The 13553-nt window shown below is 40.0% G+C and overlaps 1 protein-coding gene across 4 annotated transcripts in view; it reads right to left on the reverse strand.

The window, feature by feature from the left end:
* Positions 1 to 1122: 1122 nt before the first annotated feature.
* The window catches only part of PECR (peroxisomal trans-2-enoyl-CoA reductase), a 44086-nt gene continuing 31655 nt past the window's right edge, over positions 1123 to 13553 (reverse strand). For 3 of the 4 annotated variants that reach the window (XM_006076463.4, XM_025278221.3, XM_025278222.3), the window contains 2 exons: positions 4763 to 4874; positions 1123 to 1688 (listed from right to left, as the gene is read on the reverse strand). In XM_006076463.4, the coding sequence (XP_006076525.3) occupies positions 1603 to 1688; positions 4763 to 4874 (198 nt within the window). In that variant the 3' untranslated portion in view covers positions 1123 to 1602. Of the gene's footprint in view, positions 1689 to 2081; positions 2144 to 4762; positions 4875 to 13553 lie in introns of those variants that run through there. The other variant, XM_006076464.4, reaches the window with a different exon arrangement.

Raw genomic sequence — 13553 nt, forward strand, 5'->3', positions numbered from 1 at the left:
AAATAAAACTTAAAATTTATATTTCTGTATTATATATATATATATATTTTTTTTTTTTCTTTTTCACCACTGAACGTCCAACTCCTACCATAATGTTGAGCACATAGAATGGGCACCAAATTATTAGCTGAACGAATGAGTTCCATTCAGGAACATCCAGTCTACAGCAAAATTTACCAACTGCAGTCACAGAAGAACATTAGTGACAAGGCACTATTATGACACACAGAAATCCTGGAGTGCAGACTTCTAATTCTAGAACACAGGTAATGATCAGCTGTGCAGCAATGGTCGAACAAGAAGATCTAATAAGGAGTTGGAGCTAAGTTTAGTGCTACATAGGGCAGGCTCCATGCGTTAAACAGAAATAAGCAAATTTCAACCTAGGGAGATACAAGAGGTCATCAACCATCATCAAGAGGTAATTTGAAAAGCAAGCCCTGCGTCTTTCATTTTCTGCACCAACCTGTGCTGGGGCCATCCTGCCCTTAAAGTCAACTTGTAATTCTTAGGAGCTGTGATGTTATCACCTTCAGAAGGCTACTATTAAAATGTAGTTTAGGAGGAAAAGAAGATTTCTGCTACATACATAGCATGCACACAATGTTAGAGGGAGCTTGGGCTCACTCTCAAGGGCGATCCTCCCCTGTTCACACACAAGAGTGAGCACCTCCTTACACGCGGCACCCACAGCAGCTGATTAGCCTCATTCTAGTCCCGGACCTGCTTGGGATGCTGATAAAATTGCAGATTCTGCAATTTCTATAGCCGATAACCACCCTGCCCCACCCAGCTCAGGGTCTGGTCAATCATATGCTTTGAACTGAGTGTTACTGTTAAAGAAACTACTTCACTTCAACAGGAAGAAGTCAAACAGGTTTCACTGATGAAGAGAGAAAAAAAATGAACATATACAGTTTGTAGATGACACTCCACAAATCAAGATCAATGGACAGAAAGGATCAACGGAAGGAAGAATACTGAACCTTAATACAGCTGCATAGATTTTAATTAAAAATTTGTTTGCATATAAAAGGAGAAACATGGAGAAAGGGGAATACTTTGGCTAAGAAATCAAGACACATATCAAGCCAAGGATGGAAAAAAAATACCACTTATGACTTCATTTTTCTTTTTTATTAACAGGGTTTGTACAAGTATGACTTCATGAACAAACCACACATCAATAATTATATAAAGCTTTATTGATCCCAAAGTATTTGCCATCAAAAATGAGTCATGGTTGTAAAAATCATAATGATGCCACAATTTAGATTTATTGTGAACCTTATGGGAAATCATAATACCACTATCATTAACTTGAAACTATTTCATTTTTCAAAGACCTTTCTTAGAATTAAAAGTATAATCATAAATTATGTTAATTTCCACTTCTAAAATTTTTTTTTTGATCACAAATGACGTTGGTTGGCACTTAATGTATTTATTTCAGGAATAACTTTTGCACAGATGTAATTATTAACATTAAAAAATCAGAATGTGAGTTTCCCATACAGATTATAAGTTCCTGTAAAGTAGAGAAGTGCACTGTTGAGATGTTAAGGCACTTGGGGACAAAGGACACTTCCGTGTTTCTTTAGCTTACAGCTTGGCTTTATGGTTAGAAGACTCTTTTATGCTTTTGACAAGAGAAGGGTCCCCTGCTCCCTGGGGCCAGTTGTCATGATCTGTTAAATGGAAAACCTCAGGTCAGACACGAATCTACTAACGTCATCAGTTCTCTTAGTTCCCACCAAACCCATTTGTCATTTTCCCTGGATCACCCCTTTTCTTAGCAAGAAAAAAGAAATCACTGGGACAGGTGGCAAAGGTTTTGAGAAAAATCTCAATTTGAATCCCATCTCTGTCACTTAATAACTTTGTAGAAGTTACTTCTACAGATTTGGAGAAGTTACTCTTGCTGAGCCTCAGTTTCCTCATCTATTAAGTAAGTGTTAGTCGTTCACTTTGCGACACCATGGACTGTAGAATGCCAGGCTCCTCCATGAAATTCTCCAGACAAGAAAACCGAGCGGTTTGCCATTCCCTTCTCCAGGGGATCTTCCTGATTCAGGGATTGAACGCTGGTCTCCTCCATTGCAGGTGGATTCTTAACCAGCTGATTCACCAGGGAAATCCCCATCTATTAGCAGAGATACCAACATCTCTCTGTTAAAGGTGAGAGAGTCCATGTGATCCCTGCATATAGCACTGGACATAACGTAGACATTCAACCAATCTTACTTCCTTAATAACAGTACCTTCTGAAACATGCTTACTTTGTACCAGACACTTAGAGTTGCCCCGTCCTGGCATCCAGTCTCCCAACTCCTCTTTCCACTTAGAAACCCATGAGGTTCTGGAGAAGTGACCCTACTTGGATCACAGACTGATCTAAGTAAGTGTACTCTATTCCCCTTGCTGAGGTTACTGGTCAAGCATGGACACTTGCATAAGCTAGTACCAAGCAGAGAGAATCTCAGAATTTGGTTAAAAATGCTGAGAAAAAGTCATCGCCTCCCCTCTGTCTCTGTCCAAATGGACGTGAACAAAGAAGCATGGAGCTTCAGGAGTGGCAGGCACCAGGAGAGTCCATCTTAAGATATAGCCAACGTAATAGCAGCAAAAAGAGAGGGAAAAGGGAAAAAAATGCCCTCGATGAAATCAGTGAGCTGCAGAGTGAAGACTCACCTGTTATTTGAGACAATAAATTCCTTCATTGCTTGAGCCAGTCTGAGTTTTAACTAAAAGCATTCTATCTGATACAGTACCTTTAATGTGCATTAACTAATCTAATTCTCCCAAGAGCCAATGAAATGAATACTATAAGGGACCTCACTTTATAGAAAAGAAAATGAAGGCATACAGAAATACATTTCCTCAAGAACATCAGCTAATAAGGGTATAGCTTAGCTTTCATCCCAGGCATTCTCACTATAGGACTGGCAATCTTAAAATTTCAGAAGGAATGGCTATTACCGCTCATTATTTTAAGAAAGTATATTCTTAAAGGGAAGCCCAGGTGGCAGAGTGGAAAAGAATCTGCCTGCCAAGGCAGGCGATGCAAGAGATGCGGGTTCCATCCCTGGGTCAGGAAAATCCCCTGGAGAAGGAAATGGCAACCCACTCCAGTATTCTTGCCTGGGAAATCCCATGGACAGAGGAGCCTGGCGGGCTACAGTCCATGGGGTCGCAAAGAGTTGGACACAACTGATTGACCAAGCATGCACATATTCTTAAAAGATGGACGTGGCCGCTTTCTTCAAAAACTTAAAAAATATTTTTTTGTGCTGATTGAAAAAAAACAACAGTGTTACAATTAAAAAAGAAAACCATTTCACTAGAGGCCTGGAGAAGCAGTCACCTAGAGGGGTTTTTTCCGCCTCTAAAAAGGAAAGGGATGTACCTCACTTTAACAAACACTGACTCAACTCCACTGGTGAGGGAAGTGGAAAGATTCTCCCTCCACCTTTGCTACTTTAAATACTATCAGAAAACAATATTATATAACCATACAGGCATTTCTGTGTTTCCAAACGAGATTCTTAAAGCCACAGAATCTCATACACATTACTACAATGGTAGTGTTAGTAAAAAATTATGCCAGGGGGAAATAATGAGTAATAGTATAGATCCAAACCAATCAATGATTAACGCAAAGAAGGGCTGAATCGTCGATGAGACTATCAGCACATGAAAGAGTAGGGTGACAGGAGTAAGTCCTGAACAGGAAATTCAAGTACATACATGCTACATCAACCACATTTTAATTTTGTGTGTGTGCTCAGTTGTGTTTGACTCTTTGCAACCCCATGGACTATATCCCACCAGGCTTCTCTGTCCATGGGATCTTCAAGTCTAGAATACTGGAGTGGGTTGCCACTTCCTACTCCAGGGGATCTTCCCAAACCAGGGATTGGACCCATGTCTCCTGTGTCTCCTGCACTGGCAGGCAGATTCTTTATCACTGTGCCACCAGAGAAGCCCTTTAATTCGCTGGCAATCATTTAATCAACTATCTTTGGCAACAGTTTGGACACATTTGAATTTCATATCCTTTTCTACATTTTGGGAGTGATTAGCTTGGACACGCCTTGCTTTCATGGATGTGTTTTGTCATGTATGATGTAACTGTGATACTTGACTAATTTTTTAGGATCCTTTCAAATCCAAAGTTTGATGGTCTAGTCATAAGATACACACACACACATTTACATGCAATATTTACATTAGATTGAGATATATAAACTTGTTTTGTACATCAAAAATGAATGAATACAGCATATTCCTATGGTTTCCCTCAATCTATAACCTGAAGATACTGTAAAATAGCATCATACCACCCCTCCCCATCTAACAGGTCTGATTCTCCCCCTCATATACACAGCCACTAACTGGATAAACAAAGAGAAAAATATCAAAAGTATGGCACCTTCCTGCCTCTGTTCTCGTCTCTTTCTTGTACATATATACTCATACCGAGAATATTTTTCAAGGTTAAAATTCCACTAGCCTATGCACACGCAAACAAGTTTTTAAACAGGTAAAGCTGTGTGCTATAATAAAGATATTTAGATATTTGCTGCACTAGGAACACTGCCTTTAAAAATCATATGATGACTATAAATATTTTGTACATTTTTTTGATGTTCTACAAGAAGAAGAAAAAAAAAAAAAAAACTCTTATCTCTTAAGTACCTAGAGGAATTTTGAAAACCTGAACAGGAGAAGGCACAAAGGCACTCATTTCTTGGCCGCTCACCTGGTATCTCAAATAACTGTGTGTACAGAGACTGGCCCCCATCCACATACACCAACTGTCCGGTGACAAAGGAAGCAGCAGGAGACAGCAGGAAGCATACCAAGGAGGAGATCTGGAAACAGAAGCACACACATGCACTCAGAAAATTAGATACCCCTCACTTCTGGCTGCTTCCCATTTCCGAGTAGACACATCTGAAACTACAGAACTGTAACCTGAAGCCTGCAGCCTTTAGAATGCCAGGCTGTGTGTACTATAATCTGAAGGTACATAATAGATGCCTTTTTCTATTTGAGCATCATTAAAGTCAGGGATGTGATTAGGGTGAAGGCAAAATAAAAACAGCCTTTTTGGTTGTTGTTCAGTTACTAAGTCGTGTTCGACTCTCTGCAATACCAGGGACTGTAACACGCCAGGCTCCTTTGTCCTCCAGTGTGAAATGAATCACACAATGTGAAGTAGTTAAGGGACTTTCCCAGTGGTCCAGTGGTTAAGACTCCATGCTTCCACTGCAGGGGGTTTGGGGTTCAATCTCTGGTCAAAGAACTAGGAACCTGTAGGCAGGGTCACGTGGCCAAAAAACTTTTTTTAATCTTTTTTAAAATAAAACAACATGAAGGACCCAAAAGTGAAAGCAGTGCTGTGTCTGCTCTCTCCCATCAAATAATTCAGTTCCTTCCATGATCCTCATTGTTTTCAACACCATCACATGCCATTTATAGTTTTCTCCCTGAAACGGCCACTGTGTCTGTGTAACAATAAACGGGCATTCTAGCTTGTTTAGTCCATGGTCCTCACAGGCCCAAAGCCCAGGGTCTCAGAGTACAGGAGCTTTCTATCAGGGGGACTTCAGAATCCCACTGCAGCCCTGAGAAACAGATAGGTGACTGGCAAGTTCAGCAACAACCACTCCCAAAACCAAAGAAAAAGACGGAAATATTTCACTGGATGTAAACGGAGTCTCACATGAGGCTGTTGACACAAGCAGAGTTTCTCAAAGGGTGATCTTAAGCTCCTACATCAGAATCCCTAGGGCTGCTTACTGAAACTCCAGACTCCAAGATCCTACACTTAAGATCATCTGGGTTGTCCACTCTGGGGTTGGAGCCCCAGAATCTTCCATTTTATCAGGCTGCCAAGCAGGGCTGAGACAAGGGAGAGACTAATGAGGTGCCTGGGATGCAGCAGTTAAGGAGGTGCTTGCTCTAGGGGGCAGGTGGTCCCTAAATACTGTTTGTGCCTTGCTTGTCTCACCCCAGTCCTGATCCTGTTTGCAGCACTATAGCATGTGTGTTCATAGGGCTGTGCCTCTTTGAGGCTCTGAGACCTGAGAGAAGGCAGGCATAGCCTTCCCTCCATCCCTGTGTCCCCAGCAGGTAGTATAGGACTGCACTGTCCAAAAAGGAGGCCACGAACCATATGACACAACCAAAACATTTCCACACATCAAAAAATCATCGAAAAAGCAAGAGAGTTCCAGAAAAACATCTATTTCTGCTTTATGGACTATGCCAAAGCCTTTGAGTGGATCACAATAAACTGTGGAAAATTCTGAAAGAGATGGGAATACCAGACCACCTGACCTGCCTCTTGAGAAACCTGTAAGCAGGTCAGGAAGCAACAGAACTGGACATGGAACAACAGAATGGCTCCAAATAGGAAAAGGAGTACGTCAAGGCTGTATATTGTCACCCTGCTTATTTAACTTATATGCAGAGTACATCATGAGAAACGCTGGACTGGAAGAAGCACAAGCTAGAATCAAGGTTGCCGGGAGAAATATCAATCACCTCAGATATGCAGATGACATCACCCTTATGGCAGAAAGTGAAGAGGAACTAAAAAGCCTCTTGAAAGTGAAAGAGGAAAGTGAAAAAGTTGATCAGAAAACGAAGATCATGGCATCCAGTCCCATCACTTCATGGGAAATAGATGGGGAAACAGTGGAAACAGTGTCAGACTTTATTTTGGGGGGCTCCAAAATCACTGCAGATGGTGACTGCAGCCATGAAATTAAAGACGCTTACTCCTTAGAAGGAAAGTTATGACCAACCTAGATAGCATATTCAAAAGCAGAGACATTACTTTGCCAACAAAGGTCCGTCTAGTCAAGGCTATGGTTTTTCCAGTGGTCATGTATGGATGTGAGAGTTGGACTGTGAAGAAGGCTGAGAGCCAAAGAATTGATGCTTTTGAACTGTGGTGTTGGAGAAGACTCTTCAGAGTCCCTTGGACTGTAAAGAGATCCAACCAGTCCATTCTGAAAGAGATTAGCCCTGGGATATAAGCATCACTATGAACAAAGCTAGTGGAGGTGATGGATTTCCAGTTGAGCTATTCCAAATCCTGAAGGATGATGCTGTGAAAGTGCTGCACTCAATATGCCAGCAAATTTGGAAAACTCAGCAGTGGCCACAGGACTGGAAAAGGTCAGTTTTCATTCCAATCCCAAAGAAAGGCAATGCCAAAGAATGCTCAAACTACTGCACAATTGCACTCATCTCACACGCTAGTAAAGTAATGCTCAAAATTCTCCAAGCCAGGCTTCAGCAATATGTGAACTGTGAACTTCCTGATGTTCAAGCTGGTTTTAGAAAAGGCAGAGGAACCAGAGATCAAATTGCCAACATCCGCTGCATCATGGAAAAAGCAAAAGAGTTCCAGAAAAACATCTATTTCTGCTTTATTGATGATGCCAAAGCCTTTGACTGTGTGGATCACAATGAACTGTGGAAAATTCTGAAAGAGATGGGAATACCAGACCACCTGACCTGCCTCTTGAGAAACCTATATGCAGGTCAGGAAGCAACAGTTAGAACTGGACATGGAACAACAGACTGGTTCCAAATAGGAAAAGGAGTTCGTCAAGGCTGTATATTGTCACCTTGTTTATTTAACTTATATGCAGAGTACATCATGAGAAACGCTGGACTGGAAGAAACACAAGCTGGAATCCAGATTGCCGGGAGAAATATCAATAACCTCAGATATGCAGATGACACCACCCTTATGGCAGAAAGTGAAGAGGAACTAAAAAGCCTCTTGATGAAGGTGAAAGTGGAGTGTGAAAAAGTTGGCTTAAAGCTCAACATTCAGAAAACAAAGATCATGGCATCCGGTCCCACCACTTCATGGGAAATAGATGGGGAAATAGTGGAAATAGTGTCAGACTTTATTTTTCTGGGCTCCAAAATCACTACAGATGGTGACTGCAGCTATGAAATTAAAAGAGACTTACTCCTTGGAAGGAAAGTTATGATCAACCTAGATAACATATTCAAAAGCAGAGACATTAGTTTGCCAACAAAGGTCCGTCTAGTCAAGGCTATGGTTTTTCCTGTGGTCATGTATGGATGTGAGAGTTGGACTGTGAAGAAGGCTGAGCACCGAAGAATTGATGCTTTTGAACTGTGGTGTTGGAGAAGACTCGAGAGTCCCTTGGACTGCAAGAAGATCCAACTAGTCCATTCTGAAGGAGATCAGCCCTGGGATTTCTTTGGAAGGAATGATGCCAAAGCTGAAACTCCAGTACTTTGGCCACCGCATGCAAAGAGTTGACTCATTGGAAAAGACTCTGATGCTGGGAGGGATTGGGGGCAGGAGGAGAAGGGGATGACAGAGGATGACATGGCTGGATGGCATCACTGACTCGATGGACGTGAGTCTGAGTGAACTCTGGGAGTTGGTGATGGACAGAGGCCTGGCGTGCTATGATTCATGGGGTCGCAAAGAGTCGGACACGAGTGAGCGACTGAACTGAACTGAACTGAATCTGAATTGAGAGGCACTATAAGTATAAAATCACACACCAGATTCAGAAGTCTTTTTCTTCTTGGAAAAGAAAAATGTAAAATAGTCTCATTAATAATTGTTAAAATGATAATGTTTTAGGTATACTAAGTTAAATAAGATTTATTTTTTAAACTAATTTTACCTTTTTAAAACTTTTCTTAATGTGGCTATTACGAAGTTTAAGATTACATATATGACTATTACCACATTTCTATTGGACAGAGTTGGTGTGGAATTAATGACTTAAAAGTTCCCACATTCCTGGGCAAGGGCTGATGGGGCCTGGGAACAAGTAACAGTCAGAACTAGCTTTCCACTGGGTAATCAATCAATGACAACTCACCCTGTGAACACTGTTTTGTTACTCAACCAGTCTGTGAAGGTTCCTTGACCCTGTAAGTTAGCCAATCAGGAAGACTCATGCCAATAAGTTCCTTTCTGAGTGTCAGCCAAACAACGACCCTCTCACTCGAAGTCTGCAAATCTCTAAAACCAAACTTCCCCCAAGGGAAAAAAGAAAACTCAATAGTCTACTCCAAGAGACTGTGCCTGATCAGGAATAAACGTGCTTTAGTGCTGAGTTCTGTTTCATATATCGAGTGGTGGCCTCATCCTTTGACAGTGTTTACAATAAAGTAACTACTTATTAAGTGTTTACAGAGTGAAGGAATCTTTTTGCATCTCTCCCCTTCAAATAAAGGGATTTTCTGTTGCCTAACTCAGAAAAGACACGAACCCTTGTCTCTTGCATCTCCTGCACTGGTAGATGGATTCTTGACCCCTAGACCACCTGGGAGGCCCCCATGACTTATGTATGGCTTCAGGCAAATTACTGAACATCACTGGCTCTTGGTTTCCTAATTTGTAAAATTAGTATAGAGTACAAGTACAAGCCATTTGAGGGGTCTGCCAAGTGCTGTATTCTGTCTCCAAGAGATGTGGAGGGACATCGTAGGAGCTCCGGCAGTTCCTTTTAAAACTACAGCTACATTGACCCTCGTAACTCAATCCCAATAACTATTACTTAAAAGAAGACAACTCATTGATAAGCAGTTCTGAACAGTCCACCAATAGCCTATTGTCAAAGCTCAGCCCCAAAAGTGACATTAGTGATTAGCTGGGGCCACCAGAGGATCTTGAAAACTTGACCTGGAGATGCTAGGACCCTATGAGACAGAGACTGAAACTCTCTCCTTATCCTGCAACCTATTGCAACCCATCGTCTCACCTTCCCAATTAGTCACAGTATGGTTGGCAAAACCCTGGGCATACCTAAGATCTTTCCAGGGCATCTGTGAAGTCACAACTGTTCTGTAACAATACTGAGTCCTTATCTGTCTTTTTCACTGTGTTGACATTTGTACTAATGGTGCCAAAGCAATGATGGGAAAAATGCCTGGACCCTCAGCACAAGTCATGGCAGGAAAAGAAACATGAAGCATCGTACTAACAGTCACAATATTTTCACCGGCAAGTACTCCTGGGAGTGGGCGGGGAGAGTCTGCTTCACTTTCAAATGTCCTTGATGAGCACTGAAGTTATTAATCATATTAATCTTGACTACTGGGTACACTTCTTTTTAATGTCCTGTGTGATGAAGTGGGAATTACACCTTCAGCTCTTGTGCTATACATGGAAGTATAAAGGCTGTTTCGAAAAAAGAACATGTACTTGAGCTGCAAACCAAACTAATCATTTTTTTCACAAAATTTTTTTTCTGTTTGTTTTCTGCTTGAGAGAATGACTAACAAACTACAGTTATTCACACTTGGGTATCTGGCAGACATTGTTCCAAAAATGAACCAAGTGAGACTGCCACTTCAGGCAGCTGAAAACAACTGACAGCATTTGTTGTCAATGATAAGATTTGAGCTTTCAAGTGAAAACTAGAATTTTGGAAAAGTTGCAGCAATACATGTCACCATGACCTTGACAGTTTCCCAATATCCAAAGAGTTTTTGGAAGAGATCAGCAGTGACATTCATAAATGTGATCATCTGGTATTGTATCATGAGCTGTGTATCAACATTCAGAAGATGTCTGTAACTCAGTGAATCAATATTTTCCAAAAGACCAACGTCTGATGTTACAAAATCATCTATGCATGAAAGACTTAGTAGAAGTGCAAGAAATACTAAGGAATTTTAATAATGGAATACAAAAAGTTCACTGAATGGCTTCAGATTCCACATTGCAATTAATCTTTAAGAAACTGCCATTTGTTAAGATTGGATATTAAATATTTTTATACTTTGAGGTCAATTTTCTTATGCATTTTAAGCACTGACTTACACCTTACGGTTGTTGACCCTGAAAAACAATACTCTGTATAGGCTCAACTACCTGTTGTTTGACTGTGCTAAGACCTCAGACGGCCAGAGCTGCCCACAGATTTTTAACAATTCAAACGTATGACACCATAGTTATTGTGCACATGAGCTGATCAGTCATTAGTCCAACAAGATGTCTTGTTTAGTGAGGAAAAACTGGGAGATTTTACGAAATACAAATTTATATTTATGAAACATAAACATATATTTATATAAAAATATACATAAAATCCCAATGTGCAACAACAGGGTCTAATTAAATATACTATGCTACATCCTTAGCAAGTTGCAGAAAAGAACATACAGTAGAATATCATTTTTGTAAACATGTCAGTAAACATAAATATTTTTAAAAGTAAGAACTAGATGTCAGATACAGTTCAGGTCTAGAACCCACCACATGCTATGGGCCCAAAGCAAGAAGAGAGGCATGTTTATGGATGAGCTGTGGGTTTCTCAAAACTTGGGATTAAGGAAAGTCATTGGTTGTGATAAGTATGGAGACTAGAGTTGATTTGACTTAATACAATTTGTACAAATAACATTTTGTTCTACGTAATTATGTAATAGTCATACTTTGTACTCATGCATAAATGATATAATTATGTAATAGTTATACTTTGTTCTCATGCATGAAGAAAATGATATGATTATATACAGAATGTATTGTTAGTACATACATCAAGTGTGTACTGTGTGTGCTAAGTCGTGTTGGACTCTTTGTGACCCTATGGACTATATGTAGTTTACCAGAAAACTCTGTCCATGGGATTTTCCAGGCAAGGATACTAGAGCGGGTTGCCATGCCCTCCTCCAGGGGATCTTCCTGACCCAGGGATAGAACCTGCATCTCTTATGTCTCCTGCATTGGCAGGGAGGTTCTTTACCGCTAGTGCCACCTTGGAAGCGCCATGTATGTACCAATACATTGTAATGGGGCAGGTCATTTAATACATAAAATATAGAGCAATAGGAAAAAAAAAAAGAAACTGTCACTTGTTGAATATTAAAGAAGAATGTCCACCGTTACTCAAAAAGACTGCTAAAATATTCCTCCTTTTATTTTAACTGGCATGAAGCCAGATTTTCTTTGCATGCTTTACCAAAACAACATATTGTTAACAGACTGAAAGCAGAAGCAGATGTGAGAGTCCAGCTGTTTTCTATTAAGCCATACATTAAAGAACTGTGTAAAACATGTAAAACAAAGCAAAAATTGTTCATTTTCGTATTTTAAAATGCAGCTATTTTTCATTAAAAATATTATAGTATTCAGTGCCTTTATTTGTTGTTCAATTGCTCAGTCGTATCCAACTCTTTGGAACCCCATGGACTGCAGCATGTCAGGCTTCCCTGTCCTTCACCATCTTTCAGAGGTTGCTCAAACTTACGTCCATTGAGTCGGTAATGTCATCCAACCATCTCATCTTCTGTCATCCCCTTCTCCTCCCACCTTCAATCTTTCCCAGAATCAGTCTTTTCTAATGAGTTGGCTCTTCGCACCAGGTGGCCAAAGTACTGGAGCTTCAGCTTCAGCATCAATCCCTCCAATGAATATTCGGGATTGATTTCCTTTAGGATGGACTGGTTGATCTCCTTGCAGCCCAAGGGACTCTCAAGAGTCTTCTCCAACACCACAGTTCAAAAGTATCAATTCTATGGTGCTCAGCCTTCTTTATGGTCAAACTCTAACATCCATGACTTTATTAAGATTATTTTAAATGAATTCATAAATATTTCTTGAATTTCTCAATGTCAAATTTTAATACAGTAACTACAGACCATGGACACAGGATCCTGGTGGGCTATAGTCCATGGGGTCTCAGAGTTGAACACGACTGAATGACTATGCACAGCACAGCATATAGACAATATATAACTGTTCAGAAAACATAAGGAGGGTTCTCTCTAAAATAAAAGCTTAATTAGATAAATCCCTTGATTAAAAGTCTTTCAAAATCACTCTCAGTTTTCCAAATAAAAAGCTGGCACCTTGCTCAAAATAGCTCATCAAATGTTGGATTTAACAGTATCTTCTAAAATTTAATATGCAAGTCTATTTTAGTTCAGGAATTCTACTTCTAGAAAGTTACTCTCCACATAAAAGTTCATGACTATAGTCAAGAATGTTCACTGCAGAATTATTACAATATAAAAAAATTAATAAAATCTCAATGTGCAGCAACAGGGTCTAATGCTACAGCCATAGCAAGTTGCAGAAAAACATACAATAGAATCCCATTTTTCTAAAAAAAAAAAAAAGTCAGTAAATAGAAATATCTTTAAGCATACACAGTAAATTTCTGGAAAGATATACATCAAACTGATAATGAAAGCTAGCTCTAGGAATTAGAACACATTTTTCTCTTAGAGTTCTATGGCATTGCTTTTATATTTAGCTTTTTAATATATCTGAAAATTATTTGGTATGTGATATGAGATGGGTGAGTCTAATTTATTTTTAAATGAACAGCCAACTGCTGCAAGACTTTTGTTGAATATTCTTTCCTTGTAGATTTGAAATGTTACTTTTATCCCATAAACTGTGTGTGTGTGTACAGTACTGATATGAGAGTCCATTCTATCCCACTATTTTTAATCTCTTCCAGTACCAGTCCCAAATGTAGGAAACAACTGTAGCTTTATAGTATGCACTTTGAGGGGGTGGT

Source organism: Bubalus bubalis, chromosome 2 (genome assembly GCF_019923935.1).
Source record: "Bubalus bubalis isolate 160015118507 breed Murrah chromosome 2, NDDB_SH_1, whole genome shotgun sequence".
NCBI classification, from domain to species: domain Eukaryota; kingdom Metazoa; phylum Chordata; class Mammalia; order Artiodactyla; family Bovidae; genus Bubalus; species Bubalus bubalis.